Source organism: Dreissena polymorpha, chromosome 3, assembly GCF_020536995.1.
Source record: "Dreissena polymorpha isolate Duluth1 chromosome 3, UMN_Dpol_1.0, whole genome shotgun sequence".
Classification (NCBI taxonomy): domain Eukaryota; kingdom Metazoa; phylum Mollusca; class Bivalvia; order Myida; family Dreissenidae; genus Dreissena; species Dreissena polymorpha.
The window spans coordinates 77,353,137-77,379,860 of NC_068357.1; the positions used below are offsets into that span (position 1 = coordinate 77,353,137).

General features: G+C 35.5%; 1 protein-coding gene across 2 annotated transcripts in view; it reads left to right on the forward strand.

The window, feature by feature from the left end:
• LOC127874837 (FERM domain-containing protein 8-like) overlaps window positions 1-25,008 on the forward strand; it is a 39,110-nt gene extending 14,102 nt beyond the window's left edge. For both annotated transcript variants that reach the window (XM_052419476.1, XM_052419477.1), the window contains 10 exons: window positions 7,929-8,099; window positions 10,902-11,003; window positions 16,383-16,441; window positions 18,236-18,402; window positions 19,357-19,575; window positions 20,714-20,843; window positions 21,456-21,632; window positions 22,225-22,309; window positions 22,864-22,923; window positions 23,438-25,008. In XM_052419476.1, coding sequence (XP_052275436.1) covers window positions 7,929-8,099; window positions 10,902-11,003; window positions 16,383-16,441; window positions 18,236-18,402; window positions 19,357-19,575; window positions 20,714-20,843; window positions 21,456-21,632; window positions 22,225-22,309; window positions 22,864-22,923; window positions 23,438-23,454 — 1,187 coding nt within the window. In that variant the 3' untranslated portion in view covers window positions 23,455-25,008. The remainder of the gene's footprint in view (window positions 1-7,928; window positions 8,100-10,901; window positions 11,004-16,382; window positions 16,442-18,235; window positions 18,403-19,356; window positions 19,576-20,713; window positions 20,844-21,455; window positions 21,633-22,224; window positions 22,310-22,863; window positions 22,924-23,437) is intronic.
• The last annotated feature ends 1,716 nt before the right edge of the window (window positions 25,009-26,724 follow it).

Consider the following 26,724-nt stretch of genomic DNA (forward strand, 5'->3'; position numbering starts at 1 on the left):
GTTATAAGTACCATATTTGTGTGTGTTTCTTACTTGTGATTTTATTGTTTCAGTGGAGTTTGATGGTAAGTGACGGCAATGGTGTGTGAATAACAATCAGTTGTGTTTGTGCATATCAACCCCTAATGACTGGTTTGTGTGCTCTTTGAGCTATTTAATAATGTTTGCTTGTTTCAGATCACCCAACTTACCAGTACCCGAACATTTGCCCTTTTTGGTACATTTTGTTGACCTTTCCATATGTTTAGCTTACCTAAACAGTGAGCACAAAGATTGCATTGTGAGCTATTGTGATCACCCTGTGTTTGGCATCGTGTTGCATCTAGTTTTAGCCCGTTATTACACTAAAGGCCACATCTTACATACAATCTTGATGAAACTTGTTCAGAATGTTTTTCTTGAACATTTATAGGCAAATTTACTAACTGGGTTGAGTGTGTCCATAAACAAGGTCACAAGGTCAAATATTAGAAAAACCTTGTTATGTTTTGTTATGGGCCTTATTTTTGACCGAATCTGTATGAAGCTTGGTTGGAATATATATCTTGACAGTATGATGGCCTTGTTTGAATCTTGGTCAAGTGGGGTCAAAAACTAGATCACAAGGTCATGTCTTCAACAATGTGTGAGTATAAACTCAGGTGAGCTCTTAAGGGCCAGGCTGGCTCTCTTGTTTGTTAATTTACTTGCTCATGAACCAAATTGATCTTATCTTGTATAGTTTATTTGGTTTCGGGGTCATGTGCTGACTTTGTATAATTGTCATTTATATATTATATAGAAAACTGTCGAACTATAAATTGAAGACTGCAGCTTACATTTGTTTAGACAATGGAAACATTTTCACAACTGCCTGGTCATTTTATGTTTTCAATTTGAATGTATGAAAGAAAATACACACTTATTTACAATTGTCACTGCAATAAATTAAGATCTTTTTATGTGAGTGTAAGCTGTTTTAAAATTCAGACCTGATAATCAGACAAAGAATGGTTCTTGGTCAGATACATTTATAAGGTAGCTTTCTCTGCGAAAGCAATAAAGAACTCCTAATGAACAATTTTATAAACTTTGTTCAACTTCAAGAATGAACACTAACATGAACTTGATTTCATGAACTTGAGTTAACAAATTATTTCTTGCACATGACATCTCAAGTTTGTGACTTCATGAACTGTTCATGATCAGTTCATGAACAGTCCTTGTATCTTTTGCACGGGTTCTGACTGACCCTTCACACGTTGATGCTGGCTCTCACCCAATATTAGTTTACGGACTCTGTATCACACAAAACTTGGTCAGGAACCCATTGACTATAAGTATTCTGCACACGTTTAGAATAACACATTTTAGTCAATACCTTCCCTCATGTAACCATTATTTAGGATTAATAACATGTATGTGGGGGATGTCATTGATGTGCAATTCTTGAACTATTACCTGTTTGCTATTGAGTACCATGTCGTTACATGGTCAACAAGGTAAATGCTGTACAAGTAGCAACAATAGACACGCCCACAAAAGTCAATCTTATTGAAATCAATCTGTAATATTATCCAATCATCACATTTGAATAACACAATATGACATGTTGAGCAGTTAAAATATTATTATATATTATACAAAAATGATGAGGATTTTGTTTGTGAAGAATTTTAAAAATAACAATGAAATACCGCTAGTAGCTAGTACACATGTAGTAAAATCTTTAAAAAAAAAGATTATGAAAATGCCAAATCTGTAATTTTCTAACCAACATGTTTTAAAAATCTGTTTACACATTATAAGAAATTGATATAAGAATAGAAGCACAACCAATAAATTCAGACTCAATAAATTGAGTTTAATACAATTTTAGTGAGTTATTTTAAAGTTGTGTATTAACATCTTTATTTCACATTAGCAAACATTTAAACTATTTTAATAATTTAGGAATTCTGCACACATTCTGTTTTAAAATTATGTTTACTTCTAAAGATAAATAAGTGGTAGGAAAATGTGGGCTCCACCCTTTCTGTGGTTACTAGCGCACATAAAAATATTTATCTCCACGTAAATACTATAGAAAATCAACCAAACATGTATCTCCATAAGTATTTAGTCTGTTTTCTCTTGCATTCTTGTACATTTTCACACATCACCAGTATTGAATTAAAGTACCCGTTAAATGTATATGAGTCATGTTCTGAGAAAACTGGGCATAATGCATGTGCATAAAGTGTTGTCCCAGATTAGCCTGTGCAGTCCGCACAGGCTAATCAAGGACGACACTTTCCTCTTTTATGGTATTTTTAGTTTGAAGGAAGTCCCTTTTTTACGGAAAATCTAGATAAATTGGAAAGTGTCGTCCCTGATTAGCCTGTGCGGACTGCTAATCTGGGACGACACTTTACGCACATGCATTAAGCCCTGTTTTCTCAGAACAAGGCTTATATGATCTCACACACAGTTTTGTTCAGCATCTCTTACACCAGTCTCTACTAACACTGCTCTAATATTAGTGCTGCAACAATATACCGGTATATCGATATATATCGCAATACGAAATCCGCATATTGTATTGCGATACAATTTTCATCATACCGGTACGAAACTTTTACAAAAATTCATTCACATTTCGTCCAGAAAAGCCATCTGAAATAATGAAGGTAAACAAAACAAAGCAGTGTAAATAATTTTTTTTCGTAAAAATAGCATTCTGAAAGTTTATTATACGGAGTAGCGTTGTTACATCGGAGCATTCGTTTGATGCTTTTGAACAGATTATTGTTGAATTATTGGGCACAGCTGTTAATGTTTCGTTTGATTCTGAATTGAGCATTATTAAATTTGTAACTGAATTTCGGAAATACGCTTCCAAATTTTAATGCTAATGCGACAATAAAAAATTCTAGCGTCAAATAAAGTTCTTTATCCTTTGTCTCAATAAAAAGTGCGTGAAAATTATACAGACATGTAGAACGTTGCATGGAAAGTATGGGTGTTTTTGTGTTGTATAAAAACGGGAACATCACGTCAGGTGAATTACGCGTGTTCAGTGGAAAAAAACGCCCCGGTTGGACGTTATTTCATCACATCTTTAAATAGTAACGAATGCCAAAATGTATTTGATACTTAAGAAAATTTGCGAATGTTTGTGTTTCTTGTTATTCTTGAGCACATTTATAGTAAATATATACCAGAATTTGCTTTAAAACTGGAATATACAGGATTATTGGGTAATTGGCAAGTTATAATTTTGGTACAAGTTAGCAATATATTGCGATATATTGCAATACGGGCTTTTGAACTGACAATATATTGCAATACGGTTTTTGCCGTATTGTTGCAGCACTATCTAATATTGACACTCTGCTGTGTCATTGCCTCACCATTGTCTGTTGCCATAGTAATTTATTTGAGCCGTGCTCTGGGGAAATGGGGTTTAATGCGTGTGTGTAAAATGTCATCCCTAGCCTGTACAGTATGCACAGGCTAATCAGGGACAACCTTTTCTGCTTAAACAGGATTTTGGCTAAGAAGAGACTTCAGACAAAAAATACTAGTACCGGGTGTAAAAGTGAGTGTGTCATCCCAGATTTGCACAGGCAAAACTTGGACAACAATTTACTTTACGCACATGCATGAAAGCACATTTGTGTCATGTATGAATCTTACACTTGTGTCACATGGTGAACCAGCTAAGTCATGATTCACATTATGCTAAATGGCATAAATTGTCTAAAAAGTTTTTAAGTCTTATAATTATGTACTACTCGTGTGAAATAAACAGTCAAAGCAGTCAACATATTTGACCATGTTTAGTAACATAAATACTCAAAATCAATTAATATTTGGCAAAATATTTCGTATAATAAAGTTAACCCATACAAAATCAGAGTTTGTTATAACAATAGCCTTCATTTCAATGCTAGATGTGGTATGCTTAGGAAGCTGGCTGAAGCCAGTTGCTCGTTCGCATGTTCGAAATTCACATGGAATATATTGTGACACAAAAAATACAATAGATGATGATGATGATGAATGAAGCATGGTTAAAGACTGTTGAAAATAAAACATGAGGCAATTAACATAGCTGTACTTTGATTCAAAAACATATGTTTAAGGCCAGACTTAATGGATTCACAACTGTTTTACATACATATTTCTGCATTTAATTGCCCTTCATGGTTAGGAAAGCATGAGATTTTGGAATGATACGATTTTACTGCAATGACGTACAGGTATTAAACTCATCAAATGAAGCATATTGAATTTGAAATGACTGGTTTTTATGGTAAATTTATTTCATATTTTGTGAATAGTTCTTATTTAACAATTTGGCATCTTTTCCTATGTTTGTTAATGCTTGCAGTTAATTTGTTTTCAACTGTTTGCTGTAGATAACTTTCTTATGGATGACATAATTTTGCATCATTATAATGTTAGTATACCTAATTTTGCTTGCAACATAGAAAATAAAGCTTGTTTGGAATCATACATAGGTAAAGAGGTAAATAAAACATTTTTGTTTTTATGTATAATGTCCATTTTGACATTTTAAAGGTTGATTTGTATATGTGTAGAAAAGAACTATGTGAATCGTTTTTCTTAAGCATGATTTACTTCTGGTGACAAGCTGTTGTCTAAGTGGTTTGCATTGTAATAGACGCCATAGGTTAAAGGATAAATTTTAATTCCCTTCTTCTAAGAAGAAGGGTTATATTGCTTTGCACCTGTCTGTCAGTCAGAATTGTGGTCAGTTGACCATGTCTTCTCCATGGTATATATACAGAATGCCTTGACCTTTTAGAAAATACCAGAATCAATAAATTTATCGTCGCCATATTTTGTATCAGGTCACCCGCTGCCATGACAGTACTGAAGAATCTGGTAGACTACAGCGTGCAAAGATCTCACAATATCCAAAAATTGTAGACATTAATGAATTATACATGTATTTCACAAAAGTTAGATTTCTAGCATATGTGTCTCTACAACAGTATTAAGTGGCAACATGTTTAAGGCCGAAATAGCTGGAGGTTTTAAGTACTCCTTTCAGTAATGCCTTTGCTTAAAACACAATTATTATGCCCCCCTTCGAAGAAGATGGGGTATATTGTTTTGCACTTGTCAGTCTGTCGGCCCATCAGTCTGTCGGTCCGTCCGTCCACCAGATGGTTGCCGGATGGTAACTCAAGAACGCTTAGGCCTAGGATCATGAAACTTCATAGGTACATTGATCATGACTCGCAGATGACCCCTATTGATTTTCAGGTTGCTAGGTCAAAGTTCAAGGTCACAGTGACTCGAAATATTAAAATGGTTTCCGGATGATAACTCAAGAATGCTTAGGCCTAGGATCATGAAACTTCAAAGGTACATTGATTATGACTGGCAGATGACCTCTATAGATTTTCAGGTCACTAGGTCAAAGGTCAAGGTCACAGTGACTCGAAATAGTAAAATGGTTTCCGGATGATAACTCAAGAATTCTTATGCCTAGGATCATGAAACTTCATAGGAACATTGATCATGACTGGCAGATGACCCCGATTGATTTTCAGGTCACTAGGTCAAAGGTTAAGGTCACAGTGACTCGAAACAGTAAAATGGTTTCCAGATGATAACTCAAGAATGCTTACCCCTAAGATCATGAAACTTCATAGTAACATTGACCATGACTGGCAGATGACCCCTATTGATTTTCAGGTCATTAGGTCAAAGGTCAAGGTCACAGTGACTCAAAAAGGTTAAATGGTTTCCGGATGATATCTCAAGAATGCTTACGCCTAAGATCATGAAACTTCATAGGAACATTGATCAAGATCTGTCATATGACCCCTATTGATTTTCAGGTCACTAGGTCAAAGGTCAAGGTCACAGTGACTCTAAATAGTAAAATGGTTTCCGGATGATGACTCAAGAATGCTTACACCTACGATCATGAAACTTCATAGGTACATTGATCATGGCTGGTAGATGACCCCTATTAATTTTCAGATCACTAGGTCAAAGGTCAAGGTCACAGTGACTCAAAACAGTAAAATGGTTTCCTGATGATAACTCAATAATAATTAGGCCTAGGATCATAAAACTTCATAGGTACATTGATCATGACTGGCAGATGATCCCTATTGATTTTCAGGTCACTAGGTCAAAGGTCAAGGTCACAGTGACAAAAAACATATTCACACAATGGCTGCCACTACAACTGACAGCCCATATGGGGGGGGGCATGCATGTTTTACAAACAGCCCTTGTTTATTTTTGTTATGTAATTTTTCAACCATAATTTTAAAGGTTATATCAGCATCTAAAGTCTTTAGTAAACTTTGTAATTTTAATTGTTAATAGTTCCAGGGATATCATTTAGCGAAACTTTGAAAGATTTTTTTCCCAGGTACACTATTTTGTTGAAAATCAGACGTCTGCCTTTGTTTAAAATTTCTGTATAAAAACTAATTCCGAAGATACTATTTAAGAAAATTTATAAGATTCAAGACCGATGCAGACTTTTTTCATGAATAATACATATCTTTTTTTCTAAACAGTTATTATTTCGTTATGATTATTTCTTATTTAAATCTCATTTTTAAAGGTAATGCAAAAATCTATAGCCGGAATAAAATTTTGCGATTTTAACTAAAATTGGTCGGGAAATATTTATAGTTGCGAACTCAGTACGATTTGGGTAGATGCTCACTTTTTTATTAAAAAGTATCCGGTTTAGTCTAAAACTTAAGTGTTTTTTTATTAATATCTTTATTTAAAATTCGCTTTCAAACTTTAACATAATATCTAGCCGGAAATGAATTTTGTGAATGTTGTTATTTTACATGAACCAGTACAGGAGATATTACCGGTTATTGGCGCAAAGATCTATAAATATAGATCTTTGATTTGCGAAAATGTGTACGATGTCAAAACATGGCAGAGTTTCAATTGAAAAGTGCATATCTGCTTTTGCCTTCAACTTTATTTTTATTTTTTTGTTAAAATAACATTTAACTGGTAAAATCAAAGTCTAAAGCCAAAAAAAACAAACCGTTTTTGTGTTATTCTTAATATTAACTTTAATGATTTCTTTCTTTGTTATATTTTATTAATAAAATACAAATTTTACAATAAAAGTTTTCAACATGACACATTTGGAGCATTACATAAATGAAAATAGTTCCAATAATGTTCGATATATTCCATAAATGTATTAATTTCTTTATTAAATTTTCATTTTAAAGTTTAGATTTTAAATAGACACTTAAACACTTTATTACCGTAAATATGATTGCTTCACATCCTTTAATTGTTCAGGTAACTATACAAATATATAGGTATCCGTTTGGTTATTCAGTACCGTCATAACGGTGTATGCGAGTATTCAAGGGCGGTTATCCAGGAGTTATCAATTTCTGGGATTGCCTATATAATCATGAAAATTGGTGTGTGTGTGTGTAACTCTTGAGTAAAGAAGAACATGCCTATCAATTTTGAGGTCAAAGGTTAAAGTTCAAGGTCACAGGATCTTGTCATATGAAATTCATTTCCACGCAACATCTAGAGAACGCATTGACCTGTGATGATCTAAATTGCTACATGTATTTAATTTTAAAGGAAAAAAAAACACATCTATTTTTTTGAGGTCAATACTTAGGTAACTAGGACTTGTTTCCTGAAATTGGTTTTCACATGATATCTAGACATCTCTATGGCCTACTTTCAACTCAATTGATGTGCTAGTTACTTTGGGGGAAATGAGCCTTCAAGTTCAACAGGTCAAGGTCATACAGTCTTTAACTTTGAACTGTGTTCACACAGTACTTTAAATTGGTTTGCTTATTGCTCTTTAGTGATGGATGACCCCTTATCATTTTTCTACACCCAAATACATTTCACATTACAGCATCAATGGATGTGTGCCTATTCATGCGTAACCACTCACATTACAGCCTCGATGGATGTATGCATATTCATGCGTAACCGCTCGGGGATCCACATGCAGCTAGACGAGGGTCATAACGCCGAGGCAGAGGAGCTCTTTGAGATTGTGGTGCAGGAGAATAACCTCCCCAAGGAGTGCGAGGACGTCTTCAGTCTCTGGCTCGTATCACCTATTCTGGGTAAGCTCTTATAATAGAGAAATGTTTATAAAGCAATGTTCAAGTTTTGCCCCTATTTTGATATCACCATCCCTTCACTTTTCTCATCCTTCAACCTCTTAACTAGCCGTGCTCTCCACCACTATCTCTTACCCATTTTCCCCACTCCCCCTCAATTCCCATACTCCCCTCTAATTGCAATCTCTTGACTACTCCTGCTTTTTGCCTTGTCCAAACCCCCATTTCACCCAATCCCCCTTTTGCTCACATCCAATTTCCAGTGTTTTATTCGGCCCCATTCCCAGTGGAAAAAGTATATATTTTTCCCAAACGGGACCTTAAAATTCCCAATTGAAGGTTTCCAAAAAAAAAACAAATTGCTGCTCCTTCATTCAGTTTTTGTAATGATCTCCCCCATTAGTCTCCAGGCTGCGGCTGGTGTAACAGCTGTAGTGTTAATTTTGTAGAAGTGCACTTGGTGAAGAAAAATAATTCGGTGCTGCTCCTATTCAGACATTAGCAGTGTCTATGCACTCACATACCAACCCTTCACTCCTCTACTGTACCTTCATCGTTTCTTCCCAATGATTTCTTGTACATTTGTAGTCTTCAATCACTTGCTCGTATCACTTATGGAGGGTATTTGTTTGAAGTATGATGAAATAGGGTGTTCAATATGATGATATACCATGCAATTTGTTCTATTTTTTGCACAAAATATCAGATACATTTTGAAATTTGCACTCTTTTTAATAATTGATGAAAATTAGAAGATAAGACCATCATTAATGAGATCTGGTATCTGGAAACTGCAAGGTTTCCATAAGTCAACAAGTCCATATCAGTGCTCCAGCTAGGCCTAAATGAGAGGGCGCCCCTCCCTGCCCTTCCAAAGCCCAGCACTGGCCTTCCGAGGTCGCCCTATACATGTATATAAATATATATATAATTATTATTGTTTTTTAAACAAATTATAATTTATAAATCACTTATTACATTGTAATTAATTTATTTCTCATTGTAGACATTTTATTTACATGGTTTAATAATAATAATGGGAATTATATGTTCTTACAATTATTAATAACGTAAAAATAAATATGCAGCAGGGAGCATTACATATATGCCCGCGCCCTCGATAGTATTTTGACAAAATACTGCGCGTGAAAAGTGCCCTTTTGACAAATAGTCCCACTGCCTTTTTTAACCCTTTCAGTGCTGGAACCGAATTTTGAAGGCCTGTGCAAACAGTTTGGATCCAGATGAGACGCCACAGAACGTGGCATCTCATCAGGATCCAAACTGTTTGCTATTCTGATAGTATTCTTTGAAAAAAATCAAAGAAAATGCTAATTTTTGAAATTTAGCAGACAACATTTTAGCAGACGACAAATTTCCCAGCATGCAAAGGGTTAAATCCTAGCTTGAGCACTGTTATATGAGTCAAGGATAGGCGCCCAACCGAAGAAGTGTCACCTCAAAGATATTTCACTGGGCGGATATTAGCCCCCTCACTGTTTTTATACGCCCGTCTATGACGGGACGTATTATGGTATACCCCGCGTCTGTCCGTCCGTCCGTCAGTCTGTCCGTCCGTCCGTCTGTCCGTCCGTCCGTCCGTCTGTTAATGTCGTACTCTACGTCAAATATCCTTTGACAGATTTTCTTCAAATTTTAACACAATCTTAATATTGATAAACCCTGATCCCCTTTCGTTTTTGACGGAATTCTGAATTGTCGTTCCAGAGTTATGGGACTTTGTTCGTCAAAATTTCGTGATTTCATTGAATGTCCTACTGTAGCTCAAATATCCTTCGATGGATTTTTTTCAAATTTCAACACAATCTTAATATTGATAAACCCTGATCCCCTTTCGTTTTTGACGGAATTCTGAATTGTCGTTCCAGAGTTATGGGACTTTGTTCGTCAAAATTTCGTGATTTCATTGAATGTCCTACCGTAGCCGTCCGTCCGTCCGTCTGTTAATGTCGTACGCTACGTCAAATATCCTTTGACAGATTTTCTTCAAATTTTAACACAATCTTAATATTGATAAACCCCGATCCCCTTTCGTTTTTGACGGAATTCTGAATTGTCGTTCCAGAGTTATGGGACTTTGTTCGTCAAAATTTCGTGATTTCATTGAATGTCCTACTGTAGCTCAAATATCCTTCGATGGATTTTTTTTTTTTTTTTTTTAGTATCCCTGAAAAATTGAACAAGGTGAGCTTTTTTCTATTCCGATTGTACACTACCACTTACCCATCTACATTTCTCTTTTATTATTGGTCAAAATATCTATAACAGGTTAACTTCAACTCCATATCCTCTAAAGAAATGCATACATATACTCAAAAAAAGATATGGTATGAATGTCAAGGAGACGGCGCTCCATGCTCATGTACTTATAAAATAAACCATGTATTCAAATACAAATAAACTGAAGTAAAAAAATGATTCAAAGGGTTATTTATTACCTTACTACTTTATTGGCGAACGACGGGCGTATCATGCGCTCATGGCGCAGCTCCTCAGTTTATTTGGCGGAGAACTGCCCTTCTGCTGAAAAATAGGGGGCGGAGAAGTGCCCTCTTGTCAGAATTGAAGACCCGGATAAGTGCCCCCTAAATAAAGAAGTTTCGTGGCGAGTTAAGTCGATATATAGAGCGGCGAATATTACAATTTAAAATATGCATGATTTTTTTAGTGTAATGTAATTTACAGTTGACTATGAAAAATAAGCCTCAATTATGGTATCAGGATCAGTTACACCAGTATATCCCTCTAAAACCTTCTTGATTTAATGGGTCTTTTTCTTTGCAGAGCTACGCCTAAAGAAGAAGCACAAACCGTATTTCATAGTGAGACAGTGGGATGAACTGTGTTCACTGTACACGGATGCAAAGGCAGTGGAAATACAAGAAGGTAGGAGCGAGCTATGTTCTGGGAAAAAGGGGCTAAATGCATGTGCATAAAGTGTCGTCCCAGATTAGCATGTGCACTCCCCACAGGCTAGTCAGGGAAACCACTTGCCACTTTAAGGGCATTTTAGTTAAAAAGAATTCTAGTCTTAGAGAAAATCGAGTGTAGGCAAAAAGTGTTGTCCTTGATAAACCTGTGCAGACGGCAAGATTTCCCAGAGCAAGGTTCTAATTCTCATTTAGTCTTGTTTGAAAAAATTGCCAGAAATGCTAGTATTTATATTTGACAAAGGTTTACATTTTAAGCTCGACTATAATATATGAAATATATATAGTGGAGCTATCCTACTCACCCTGGCGTCGGCGTTGCCGTTCCCGTTTGCGTGCAAATGTTAAAGTTTGCGTACTACCCCAAATATTTTCAATGTCCTTTGACATATTGCTTTCATATTTTGCATACTTGTTTACCAACATGACCCCAACCTATAAACAAGAGCAGACAACTCTATAAAGCATTTTGTAATAATTATAGCCCCTTTTCCACTTAGAATATGCAGCAATTGTTAAAGTTTGCGTACTACCCCAAATATTTTCAATGTCCTTTCACATATTGCTTTCATATTTTTGCATACTTGTTTACCAACATGACCCCAACCTATAAACAAGAGCAGACCACTGTATCAAGCATTTTGACAGAATTATGGCCCCTTGTATACTTAGATAATTGAACATTTTGCTTAAATTGCCATAACTTCTTTATTTATGATCAGATTTTATTAATACTTTGACAAAACAACACTTACCTGATTACCACAATGGATTCCACCCAAACAATACCCCACACCCCAACCCAGAATCCCTGCCCCCCCCCCCCCCCAAATTTTTTATTTATTTTTTTCCTTTTTTTATTTTTGAAAGACCGTCTAATAAATGACCACACCCCACATTATACCCCCCTCTACCCCCCCCCCCCCCAATTTTTTTTCCCCTTTTTTTTTTTTTGAAAGATCGTCTAATAAATAATTGAATATTAACAATTTCTCCATGATGGCTTACGTTATACTGTCAAGCACTCGAATAGTCGAGCGCGCTATCCTCTGACAGCTCTTGTTTAGCTCACCTGTCACGAAGTGACATGGTGAGCTTATGTGACCGTGTGATGTCCGGCGACCGTTTTGCGTGCGTGCGTGTTTGCATGTGTCCATCAACAATTTGTTTGTGTAGACAGTAGAGGTCACAGTTTTCATCCAATCTTTATGAAATTTGGTCAGAATGTTTATCTTGATGAAATCTGGGTTGGGATTGTATTTGGGTCATCTGGGGTCAAAAACTAGGTCACTAGGTCAAATAATAGAAAAACCTTGTGTAGACAATAGAGGTCACAGTTTTCATCCAATCTTTATGAAATTTGGTCAGAATGTTTATCTTGATAAAATCTGGCTTGGGATTGTATTTGGGTCATCTGGGGTCAAAAACTAGGTCACTAGGTCAAATAATAGAAAAACCTTGTGTAGACAATAGAGGTCACATTTTTCATCCAATCTTTATGAAATTTGGTCAGAATGTTTATCTTAATGAAATCTGGGTTGGGATTGTATTTGGGTTATCTAGGGTCAAAAACAAGGTCACTAGGTCAAATCATAGAAAAAACTTGTGTAGACAATAGAGGTCATAGTTTTCATCTGATCTTAATGAAATATGGTCAGAATGTTTATCCTGATAATAACTGATTTTGAATCGTTACAGGGCTCCCGCTGCCGTTCGCCAGATTCGCCAATGGCGAAAATTTAGCAAATTCAGCGAATAAAATAATTGGATTTTTTTCCTGACAAATGCCGTCCCAGATAATAAACTCTTTCAGCTGTAGACTGTGCTTCAATACATCGCCGTGACCAGAAAAATTGATATGCAGTCGGCATTAACACCGGTCAGACTGGTGTAAAAACAAAACAATGGTGTAATCGTACATATTGGCTTAAATAAACAATTTCATCTGATTAAAGATTAAAGATTGCTGCTAATTTCAATCAATTTGAGTAAAAGCCGTTAGCGAATTATCAACTTAGTCACACAATGAACGTAAGTAAATTAGTTGATAATTGATTTTAATTTCGAGAAGTTCGTAATGTTTGTAATGATTAAAGGCTAAATTAGTTCTGGCTACCATAACTTTAAATGTTGCTTTTTATGATTTTTGACTGGTGCGTCAATACTATATAAATTGTACGCTGAAGTTTCTTAGGCTAAGGCTAAATGTGTTACAATTGTGAATGATGATAGATGAACGGGTATAAAACCCTTGACATTTTCGGCGTAAGTGTCGGAAATTGCGACTGCCATTATGGCGACCATGGGCAATAAGAGTCCTTTGTACTCTGACGAATCTTCTGGCACGGTCAAAAAAAAAAATCAAATCTGATAAAAGATCATTCAAAAATGTTTGGCTTTCGGAATTCAAGTGGTTAGACTTTAATGTAAAATCAAAAACGATGTATTGCAAAATATGCATACAGTTTCAAAAATCAAATTCATTCACTTTGGGTGTAGTATGTTGAAAAAAGACAACATTTCAAAACACGAAAAATCAAAAGGTAATAAAAAAGAATGACAATCAATACTAAAATGAATATACATGAACAATTTTTATATTATTAATAATTGTGTGTCTTGCAGGTAAAAAAGTAAATAAAACATCTTTAAAACAAATTTGATTTGTTTTAAATTGATTGATAAAATTTGATTTTGTTTAAGTTTGCTACAAATATTGAGCGTTAATATACTTGAAATCATAATTATATTTTCAGGATGCAAACTTTTATTAATATATTTTCAGGGTGCAACCCAGCTCAATGACCTTCAAGTTGACAGCCACACGTCATATGAACACAGCTCCAGTGTGTCGGAATTTCAAAACTGTATGGCAGACGTTCTGAGGAGTGATCTTCTCCAGAAGATACTGACATCATGCAAGTACAGTATCATGATCGATGAGAGTACAGACATTTTAGTGATGCAAAATTTATAGACCTATGTAAGACTTTTGGAAACTGATGAGTTTGGAATGGCTTTGCCACATACTTACTTTTTAGGTGTGGCTGAACTTCAAAGAGCAAATGCAGAGAGCATATATGAGAATGTAGTTAATTTGCTTGGTAGAAAGGGAATGGACATTCAACATCTCTCAGAAATTCTATTAAAATTGAAAACTTGGAGAACTTGTTGATTTTGTCCATTGACAGCCCACCAATGGAAAAGTTTGATTTCAAATGTGCTTTCAAGATTGGGCCTGGATTGAAGTTGAGGCGGATTATGGCCTTCTGCTAAAATGTATGTTCAGGATATCATGTGCTCATGTAATGTACATTTATCATGTGCTTATTTTATGAACATGTGCTTGAGTTATGATGTGTGTATATCTATAAATGTTTTGTTGTACTGTTGTTTTCTTTGTTATGCACACATGATGTGGATTATGGCCTTCTGCTAAAATGAATGTTCAGGATATCATGTGCTCATGTAATGTACATTTATCATGTGCTTATTTTATGAACATGTGCTTGAGTTATAATGTGTGTATATCTATAAATGTTTTGTTGTACTGTTGTTGTTTTTTTGTTATGCACACATGATGAGGATTATGGCCTTCTGCTAAAATGTATGTTCAGGATATCATGTGCTCATGTAATGTAAATTTATCATATGCTTATTTTATGAACATGTGCTTGAGTTATGATGTATGTACTTCTATAAATGGTTTGTTGTAAACTGTTTATTTTTGTTATGCACACATGATGATTATAGTAATAAACATCTTCTTTAGAACAAAAGTTATGTCAATTTCTCTGTAATAACATAAGGCAAAGGTGCTGTGATTTAACGCATTTACTATGTAGTAATAAGTACCAATATTTTCCAATAAATCGACAAAATTTCCATGACAAAAATTGTCATAACTTCTCTTCCGGTTGGGATATTTTAACAATTCAAACTGTTTTGGAAAGCTTTTTGGAATATCTATCTAGCTAAATTAATAAAACTAATGTATGACAAATTTTAAAATTTAACAGGGCTTGCTAGTAACTCATGGAGCTGCACATTTTGAGTGGTGAAAGGTCAAGGTCAAATATATGGCTTCAAAGCGGCGCAATAGGGGGCATTGTGTTTTTGACAAAAACATCTCTTGTTAATCTTGAAAAACAAACCTAGAGGTCACAGTTTTCATCATGTCTTAATGAAATTTAGTCAGAATGTATTAATTAATGAAATCTGGCTTGGGATTGTATATGGGTCTGATAGAATTTAAGTTGATGTCGCAAGGTTAGTCAGGTGAGCGATTCAGGGCCATCTTGGCCCTCTTGTTTAATTGTGTGTTTATTATTAATAAAGGTTGACATTTCTAAAACTGTGAGTTTTTATTTATAACCTTGTAAAAATTTTCAATAGTGTTGTTTAATATACTATGAACCAACTTGAAAGTACACATATGAGGTAATTTGGACTAGAACATATCTAAATGTCTAGTTTTATTTTTTTTCTAGTACCAGTTTTCAATTTTGACATCCAGAAATTCTAATCATACTTCAAATATGTTCTTCAAATATCTGCTGTGATCATGGTCTGAATAGACAGTTTATATTCTGTTGTAACTACATTATCTACTGTTTTTGAACTGGCTTGCAAAATAGTGTTTTCATAAATACTGATGTGCAAATAAATACTTCTCTTGTAAATACTATTCAAATGAAGTCTGGAAAGTATCATTCCTTTGAGTAGATAATGCTAATTATGATTAAAGCAAATGGATTAACCCTTTCCCACTCAGAAGCTTAGTGAAAATGGCTGTGTGCAAACAGCATACAAATAGAACAGCCTGCACGTAACCCACAGTCTGTTCAGGTTTTATTCTGTTTGCTGTTCATCAGTATCTAAGGGTTGGAAATGAAGCCTTTAAAAGTGGTATCTAGTTAGAAAGGTCTTTCATGAAATTAAAATTTCTAAGGGACAACAAAATTAATGCATCAAAATACGTATCTAAGTGGTAAAGGGTTAAGGTAAATATGACAAAGCAAACACCGCTTAAATGCAACTGTTTTTAATATACATGCAGAAATGTACGGGGACCCAATGAGATGTTTCATCAAATATTCTGAAGAGATTTTGCTTACCATATCGCCCACAGTAGACCACGAAGATTAGTGTAATCCTTTGTTCCTGCAATTCTCTTTGTTGTACAATTGTATAAGTAAGATTTTTAGGGTATTGATAGGTACATTTTATTTGGTTGATAACATAAACAAAATGAGAAAATGAGGGCCTATGTATAACTATACGTGTAGTGTAAATTTAGTTTAATCTAAGTATTTTTCATTGGTTTTTGTTTCAGATGAACCTGTTTTGATGTTCCAGCGAAATGTGTTTTTCCCAATAGAACAAGAACAAAATGTAAGATATGCCTAATGAACCCGTTTAATTTATAAGCTCAATTTGTTTAGAAAAAATATCTTAAAACAAGTAACAATTGCGCTTATTTATTGCCTTTGTGCCAGTTAGGGGCCGACATGTTTTTCAGACCTCTCTTTTTTATTGTTTTTTGTTGTTGCAATGTTTGTGTCTTTACCTGAGAGTACCCATGAGCAGATTCAATGCCTTCTGTACCATGGGGCCAAGTTCAACGTGTTAGAGGGCCACTTCATCCTGGGCAGGAATGAGTACCACACCCTGGCAGGCAAACAACCTTTCAAATGAGCATAGTTCATGGAAAACAGGGCTTAACCCTTTGCATGCTGGGAAATTTGTCGTCTGCTAAAATGTCATCTGCTGAATTTCTAAAATTAGCATTTTCTTCGATTTTTTTAAAGAATATTATCAGTATAGCAAACAGTTTGGATCCTGATAAGACGCCACAGAACTGTGGCGTCTCATCTGGATCCAAACTGTTTGCAAAGGCCTTCAAAATTCGGTTCCCGCACTGAAAGGGTTAATGCATTTGTGTTAAGTGTTCTCCCAGATAAGTCTGTGCAGTCTTCACAGGCTAATCATGGAGGACACTTTCCACTTTTATAGAACTGTGTGTTCAAAGGAAAACTCTGCTAGACAAACATCCAATCTAGGCTGAAGGTGTTTTACCTGATAAGCCAGTTCAGAAATGCACAGGCTTATCTGGAATGTCAATTTGAGCCCTATTTTAAGACCAAGTAAGACATGCATTAGGCCCTATTTTCCCAGAGCAGGGCTCAAATGTTTTTCTTTTTATGTCCCCGGTAGGGTGGCATATAACAGTTGAACTGTCCGTCAGTATGTCAGTCAGTCTGTCCCTCCGTCCGAAAAATACTTCAACATTGGCCATAACTTTTTCACTATTGAAGATAGCAACTTGATATTTGGCATGCATGTGTATCTCATGGAGCTGAACATTTTGAGTGGTGAAAGTTGAAGGTCATCCTTCAAGGTCAAATGTGTAATATATATGCGTCTGTCCGTCCGAAAACTTTAATATTGGCCATAACTTTTTCAATATTGAAGATTACAACTTGATATTTGGCATGCATGTGCATCTCACGGAGCTGCACATTTTGAGTGGTGAAAGGTCAAGGTCAAGGTCATCCTTCAAGGTTAAATGTCTAATATATAGCGTCTGTCAGTCCGTTCAAAAACTTTAACATTGGCCATAACTTTTTCACTATTGAAGATAGCAACTTGATATTTGGCATGCATGTGTATCTCATGGAGCTGAACATTTTAAGTGGTGAAAGGTGAAGGTAAAGGTCATCCTTCAAGGTCAAATGTCAAATATATGGCGTCTGTCCGTCTGAAAACTTCGGAAGGTCATCCTTCAAGGTCAAAGGTCAAAAAATATATATATAAATTCAAAGCGGCATTCTCATGAAGCTGCACATTTTGAGTGGTGGAAGTTCAAGGTCAAGGTCATTCTTCAAGGTCAAAGAAAAAAAATAAAATCAAAGCCGCATTCTCATGAAGCTGCACATTATGAGTGGTGGAAGTTCAAGGTCAAGGTCATCTTTCGAGGTCAAAGGTCAAACAATTTTTATTTTTTTTTCAAAGCGGTATTCTCATGAAGCTGCACATTTTGAGTGGTGGAAGTTCAAGGTCAAGGTCATCCTTCAAGGTCAAAGGTAAAAAAATATTATTTTTTTTTCAAAGCGGTGCAATAGGGGGCATTGTGTTTCTGACGAACACATCTCTTGTTCTTGCACTATTATTGTATCTTTACCTCAGATTGCCCATGAGCAGATTCAATGCCTTCTTTACCATGAGGCCAAGTTCAACGTGTTAGAGGGCCGCTACATTCTGGCCAGAAACGAGTACCACACCCTGGCAGGCATACAGGCCCTGCTCACTTGGGGAAAGTACAGTCCACGAGACCATATCATAGAGACATACAGGTGAGCAGACCAATCAACCCTTGTTCAGCTTGACTTTTCACCCTTTATCACTCTGATATGCACTTTGACGCGGCTTAAGTCCCTTAGAAAATAAAATTAAATTTTTGACTTCTTACTAGACTCAAGTTTTAAAGCCCTTGTGTTCACTCCTAAGATACTGATGAGCAGCAAACAGCATAAAGCCAGAACAGACTGTGAGTTATTTGCAGGCTGTTCTGGTTTTTTACTGGTTGCATATAACCATTTTCCCTTAGCTTCTGAACAGGAAAAGGGTTGAAAGAACAGAGCTTTTCTACTTCTACAAATATTTTGCAGTTTCAGAGTCTCATAGCTTTTCTGCTGGTGTCTTTGTCTGAATCAGGTTTAATTTTTTTGTTTAAAGTCTTTCTAAAATTATATGTTTTCAATTTAAATAATTAACTGAAGGTTTTACTATGGAGCTTTCTGAATGTGGTCATTGAACTTTATTTTTTTCACGTCACCTACACATCTCTGGGGTTCTTGTTGCTAGATATTTTTCTGTTATTTCCAAAAGCTGGTTCAGTCAAAGTTTCCAGTCTCACTTGTTCTACTACTACAGTAAATTGCCTACCAAGAAACCAGTTCGGGCAAAGATGAAATTGAGTGCATTCTAGCACATAGAATGGGAATGGGCAGTTCACCTCAGTGAAGGTGTCTTGTGGATAAATATTAGCTGGTCCTTAATCACCAATGGTAAGCAGGGCTTTTGTCTTGATTTAGAGAAAGTGCCTGGCTTTCAATTTTGTGAGATAATTTGTGAACAAAACTGAGAAAGGGGAAATTTAATTTCAAGGTAAAAATGAAATTTTGGGAATCTTGCATCATTAAAAAAATATTTTGGAGAATTGGCCAATATATTTGTCTCCTGCTAAAAAAAGGAAATAAAGCTTTGTGACAATACAGTAACCAAGGACTTACCTCATTTCCCAACAGAGCCAGTCTATACCAGTTCTATCCAGAGCATATGTACAGAAAGCCGTCTGTCAGCTTCTTCAAGAAGAAGACGGCCGAACCAAAAGACGACATAGAAAACCGCTGGCTGGATGCCCATCGACAGATCTCTCAGGAATTTGAGCATGAAGACATTGACAAAATCCTTGGCACCTTGTACAGGAGATATATGGAGGTCTGCTGGAAATATCCCTTTTATGGGTGAGATGATCTTCTGTTAGCTTTGTTTGTTTATTTGGATTTTTTACAGGTTTTTTAACCAGGTTTTCCGAAGGAAAAAACTGGTTATTAGATATGCGAATGCGGGCGGGCTGGCTGGCTGGCGGGCGGGCAGAACAAGCTTGTCCGGGCCATAACTATGTCGTTCATTGTCAGATTTTAAAATCATTTGGCACATTTGTTCACCATCATTGGACGGTGTGTCGCGCGAAATAATTACGTCGATATCTTCAAGGTCAAGGTCACACTTTGAGTTCAAAAGTCAAAAATGGCCATAAATGAGCTTGTCCTGGCCATAACTATGTCATTCATTGTGAGATTTTAAAATCATTTGGCACATTTGTTCACTATCATGGGACGGTGTGTCGCACGAAAGAATCACGTCAATATCTCCAATGTCAAGGTCGCCACGACTAAAAATAGATTTTTTTAAAAAACAAACTTACAAAGGGGGTTAATTTTGTTTGTTCATTTCAAAAGTTCAGTTTGAGTTTTCTCCCTTTATCAGATTTTTTTTTCACAATGAAAACCTGGTTTTGTGACAATTTTGTCCCTTGTTTACAGTATTCTGGTAATATTCATGGCAGTCAGTTAACTTACTCACAATTTTCCTGGATAAGCTTTTTAACCAGTACCTAGTGCACTATTATGCCACGTGCTGACTACCTTCCTACTTTAATCAGAGGAGGGGGGGGGGGGGGGGAGAGAGAATGGCTGTAATAAAACGGTTTCATGACCAAATCCCACTCAGGTTTTTTTGCCTGGCCAAGGATCAAGCCCCTGATAGTAAGATCTGTACTGCAGGGTCTACCAACTGAGCTGGCCACCCCAGTTATGTGTCAAAGTAAGGTTGCTAGAGCAGATGTTAATGTCGGTGTAGAATTTTTACTAGTACTAAACCGGCAGTCATGAGACAGTCATGCATTCTTTAAGCTTGAAATATATGCTTAATATTAGTATATTGAATATATTTTACGCTTATTTAAACCTATATGCATAATGTATTAAGTTAATTAAGTTGTCATGAAAGGGTTTAAATATCATATGAAGCACACTTTAGACATTTGTGTTACACCGACTTTTGCTGAGCATAGACAGTTATGAGGTGTTTTGCTTTCAGGGCTGCCTTCTTTGACAGTTTTATCAACAAGCCACTGGGCAAGCTGGGTTTCCTAAAGAGGAACCACAATATCGAGACCTGGGCGGCCATCAACACCAATGGGGTCACCATCATTGACAGGGAGAAAGATGTAACTTGGCTTCTTTGATCATTTTAGCCTCATTCCTGTAAAACTGGGCTTAATGCATGAGCGATAAGTGTCACCCTGATTAGCCTGTGAATTTAGCACAGGCTAATCAAGTATGACACTTCCATTTTAATATTTTTTTTTATTAATGCGGAAAGTGTCATCCCATAGTAGCCTGTGCAGACTGCACAGGCTGATGTGGTATGACACTTTATGCACATGCATTAAGCCCAGTATTCCCAGAATGTTGTTTATTTCAAGTAGTTCAGTTTCACCTCAGGTGAGCAAGATGTGACCTATATTCTCAATGCTCACTATGATTGAGTTCTAGAGGAGTAATTGAGCCAGACCTTATCTGAATATATTCATGTATAATTTAATTGATTCAAATTCTTAATACATGTAAATTTCTTATTAAAGTTAATGATTCAATTTTGTATTTGCATTTTCAATATCAACATCATTTATAATTGTAAATGCAACTGTTATTGATTGAGAGAAAAGCAATTATGCAGTGGAAGCCTTGAACTGAAATTCCTCAGTCAACAAAACAAACCATGCTAGTTTGGTTTCTCAAACATTTACTTTACGCACATACATCATTTTTCAACCCAGGAGGTGTTGTTGGCCGTGCCGTTCACAGAGCTGTGCTGGGAGTACATAGAGCCCCAGTTTGACGTGGACGACGACGCCTTCCCCGCGCTGCTGCTGCAGTTTCTGGTCACGGAGACCAACCCTGACTCTGGGGCCCCACAACAGGTCACCAAGGTCCTCCAGGTCTACTCCAGACAGGTAACACTGGGAATGGGATTTAATCAAATTTAATTTAAGACCTTCCTAACTCCAGACAGGTAACACATGGGCTGGGATTTAATAAAATTAAAATTAAGACCTTTCTTGCTCCAGACAGGTAACACTCGGGCTGGGATTTAATGAAATTAAATTTAAGACTTTTCTTGCTGCAGACAGGCTACACTCAGGTTAGGATACAACTAAAAAGTTCTTTACATTCATCTATCTCAGAACAAAAGAGTTGTAAAACTAAGGCTTGTTCTGGTAAAACCAGCTTACCAGGGAGGACACTTTCCACCTTAATTGGATTCTTTAAAAAAAGTTCTTGATCTTGCTTAATCTCTTTAAAACAAGACTTTTGTTCTCTATATTTATAAATGGGAGTCACATGACTGAATGTGTAGTCCATCCAAAAATATCTCCAGGTTTTTGGAAAGGAATGCTATGATAAACACAGGCAAATGTTCAAAGACAACAAAATGTTATCATATTTGATTTTATACATGGAGTTAAAGCCTGTCCTAAGATCAATTATCAGCTAACACATTGACAATCAGACTTTGGTGAATTTATCGTTCATTGTTTATTGCAGGCTCGAATGATGAAGGCACTGATAGAGTCGTGTGTGGAACGCAAGAAACACATGGGCGACCAGGTTGATGGAGGGAGCGACACTGGTAAGTTCCTCTGCACTGGTTATTAATTTAGCCTTTTTCTGGGAAAACTTGGCTTAACCCTTTGCATGCTGGGAAATTTGTAGTCTGCTAAAATGTCGTCTGGTGAATTTCTAAAATAAGCATTTTCTAAGATTTTTTTCAAAGAATACTATCAGAATAGCAAACAGTTTGGATCCTGATGAGATGCCACGTTCTGTGGCGTCTTATCTGGATCCAAACTGTTTGCAAAGGCCTTTTAAATTCCGTTCCAGCGCTGAAAGGGTTAATGCATGTGCGGTAATATTACTTTTTTTAAGTTTAAGAAGCTGATAATTAACTCTAAAATGAAAAATATCCTGAAACAAAACTTCTCTACATTTTGGCAATACAATTAATGGAGCTAATCATATATATCTGTAGCATTGTCAGTTATACATGTATTCATAGTTTTTTTGTGGTAGTAGTAAATGTATTTTGACCCAAAAGTTTAAAGTAAAAGGCTAAATACTTTGTTATGATATCATGTTTTTAGAAATAAGTTAACAGTATCAACAAACTTGATGTTATGTTTTTAGACTTCCAATGGGGCATCAACAAACTTGACAGAATGTGTCTTTCAACGTTTTCCAAATCAGGTATAGCTAGGAATTTTATAAAAAGCTACAGATTTCTGTCATTAATAAAAACTCGCTGGACATCTTCATCCATATCGATTGAACACTTAAAAAAAAATGCAGAAAAGGGAGGTTTACAAATAAAAACATTCTGCATTTAGCTCTTTAATTTGTGTAAAACATGTGGAATGCATGACCAGAGAAACACGATAACCATAAACTTGTGATTGAATATGAATGTCCAATGAAATATCATAAATATTAGAGTAATTAATTATGGGTGAAAATCTGGATGTCAGAAAATATATTCAACAAAAATAATTATTTCAGCAAAATATTAAGCTGTCCAAAAATTTAGAGTAATTACAGTCAATCAAATTCCAGCTTTAAAAAAGTGTTTAATTAACTTTGAGAATTTCAATCTTCACTATATAAATTAAATGCTCTCATTCAAAGAAATTACTTTTGTATTATTTAGAGACCTAACTCAAATTTGTTGCTCTGTCAATTAAAAAGAATGTGTTTAATTTTCCAGGGGAATGTTTAGACTAGTGTCAGCAGAAACTACAAAACAGAGAATGACACAAAGATCATCGACGTCAAACTCATCAGAATTCCAATCATCTTATTTTTATCTTTTGTAATTATTATTTTTTTATTCCTGATACAGTGAGTATCGTTGGCCTTCACCTATCAAGACTTCATGGCAATTTATCTTAGATTCTAATAAGATCTGACACACTTTTGGTTTGATTTTCTGAACTTCGAGGTAGTGATTTTATTGTTATCTTAGAGGTATTGACTTAGACATTATAATTAGTCCCCTACCGGTTTGCGCTCTTGTGTGTCCGTCAGTCAGTCAGTCAGTCTGTCACACTTTTCTGGATCCTGCAATAACTTTAAAAGTTCTTAATATTTTTTCGTGAAACTTGAAACATGGATAGAAGGCAATAAGGACATTATGCACGTCATTTCATTTTGTTTCTACGTAAAAAATTCTGGTTGCTATGGTAACAAATAAAATAAAAATATTCTGACAATGGTGGAGCCGGTAGGGGACTTAAATTGCTTGACAATAGTCTTGTTTATGCTGCACTGCACTATTTAAAATATCAACAATTGTTTACAGTCTGTAATTATGAGAAAAACCTTGTGTTATTTTTATCATACATTTCAAAGGCAAACCTTGTGTTGTTTTGATCATCCATTTCAAAATCAATCAAACCTACAAAGAAGTTGTGGCATATTAAGGGTTAATACTAGAAATCCTTGTATAGTTAACTCAATTATTCAATGTTTTCATTCTTGTTACATCAGTTAACAACAGAAATTTAGTCCCTTGTAAGAACCAGTTATTCCATTTAAAATGTATAAGCAGTGTAAGTAAGGAAGGTCAATTCTGCTTGTAATGTGGCTTATTTTTTTTTACATTAAGTAAAATACTTTGTAACTTATTTATTGTATGTACCATTTTGCATCTTTTAAGGTTAGGGAATCACAGGTATGCAATAAAATCATCATTCTTTTGGATGTTCACAAAGCGTGTTTACAAGCATATTTTTTTTTACAAATCCATTATCAATTTAGACAGTAGTATTTATTTGTTGTTTGTAATTTGGACTCATAAAATATTGTTAAAATGTGTGTGGTAGTAAGAATATGGAATTTAACCAATCAATTTGAACAACAAAACAGCAAACGTCAACAATAGGCTTTAAACATAATTTTTCACAAAGAATTAATGTTGACATATTTGTATGAAATAAAAGCTGCTCACAATAGTGAAGGTCTCCATTTGATCTACCTGTAATCTAAATGTTTGTCTATGACATTTTTAACATTTTCTATTAAAAATTTAAGACAAAAGTATATTTTAATCACCAAATTCAAGCTTTTTTTAATGCTTCTGTTGTATTTTTTTGTCTACAAAAGACGTTGTTCCAATTTCTCATAAGATGAATTGCATTAAATCAATGGTGTTGATTGGTCAGGGTAATGGTTGAGCATTCAGAGGCAATTGGGATAATAGTCTCTTGTTGATATTCTTGGTTACATAAATAAATAAAATAACACATATTTACATAGAAGGCATGTGTTGACATTCGTTGTTTGTAGTTGTCATTTTGTTTGGTTAGAAATGAGCTCTGGGGCTTATGTTATGTCCAGACTAGTTGGGGACGACTTTTCCACTTATATGGTATTTTTTGTTTATAGGAAGTCTCTTAACAAAAATCCAATTAAGTGGAAAATGTCCTGGATTAGCCTGCGCTAGATTTATATTTTTACTGTCATATTGTTTAAAACATTTTTAACTTGTTTGTTTTTACATAGCCTTCAATCTTGAAATGTGTGTTTAAGAACAAGATTTTGTATAGAGCTCAATAGGTTACGGTAAAATAATTGTTACCAATGCAGAGTATCGTGGCACTGATGGGACACACTTATTTTTGTTGTTAAGCACAACATAGTATCTGGTCTCATGAGATCAACCTGTGGGAAGGACTTAGATATGGCCATGGGGTAACCAACTTGTGGTAACAACGAAGAGTCATGGTAACAACTTGGTCACTCGTGGGTTGGGGAAGGAGATATCTAACTGATAGACATGGTTATCACAAACAAAATTAAAATTAGCTTATTAGAATACCCATAATTATTAAATTTGTAATTATTGTGGCCAATACAGAATAGGCTATAATAGGCTAACATAATCTCAATTGAAACAAGATTCTAGCTTGTGGGAGCTAAACAAGATCACATGAATATGTCCCATCTGCCTGATCATTTGTTTGTAAAATAATTCTTGCATTTATCTGTGATGTGTTATTTTTATTAGCCGGATTTTTTTCGAAAAAATCTCGGCTTATAGATTGATGTTGTCGGGCGGGCGGGGGGGGCGGGTGGGGTGGCGGCGTGCTCGAAAATGTTAAAAGTTCTTATTTCATGGTATAACTTTGGTATGCTTGGACCTAGAGTCTTCAAACTTGACATGAAGGTTGGCCAGGATTAACAGATGACCACTGGTCATTTCAAGGTCATTCATTTGAAGGTCAAGGTCACTGTGACCTTCAATATAAAAAATGTTAAAGTTGTTATAACTTTGGTATGCTTGGACCTAGAGTCTTGAAACTTGACATGAAGGTTGGCCATAACTAGTTAGTAACCACTGGTCATTTCAAGGTCATTCATTTGAAGGTCAAGGTCACTGTGACCTTGAATGTAAAAATGTTAAAGTTCTTATTTCATGGTATAACTTTGGTATGCTTGGACCTAGAGTCTTCAAACTTGACATGAAGGTTGGCCAGGATTAACAGATGACCACTGGTCATTTCAAGGTCATTCATTTGAAGGTGAAGGTCACTGTGACCTTCAATATAAAAATGTTAAAGTTGTTATAACTTTGGTATGCTTGGACCTAGAGTCTTGAAACTTGACATGAAGGTTGGCCAGAACTAGTAAGTAACCACTGGACATTTCAAGGTCATTCATTTGAAGGTCAAGGTCACTGTGACCTTGAATGTAAAAATGTTAAAGTTGTTATAACTTTGGTATGCTTGGACCTTGAGTCTTGAAACTTGACATGAAGGTTGGCCAGAACTAGTAAGTAACCACTGGACATTTCAAGGTCATTCATTTGAAGGCCAAGTGAAACCACAGACTATCATTCAAGCTTGGATCATATTTATGTGTCCAATCTATCTGCTAGAACTGGTGTGATAGAAACCTTTTGGAGTGATCATAAGGCTGTCTGGATTTCTGTGTAGGTATGTGAAAGCAAAACAATAAATAGTATTATTTCATCTAAGTTTATTTTCTTACATT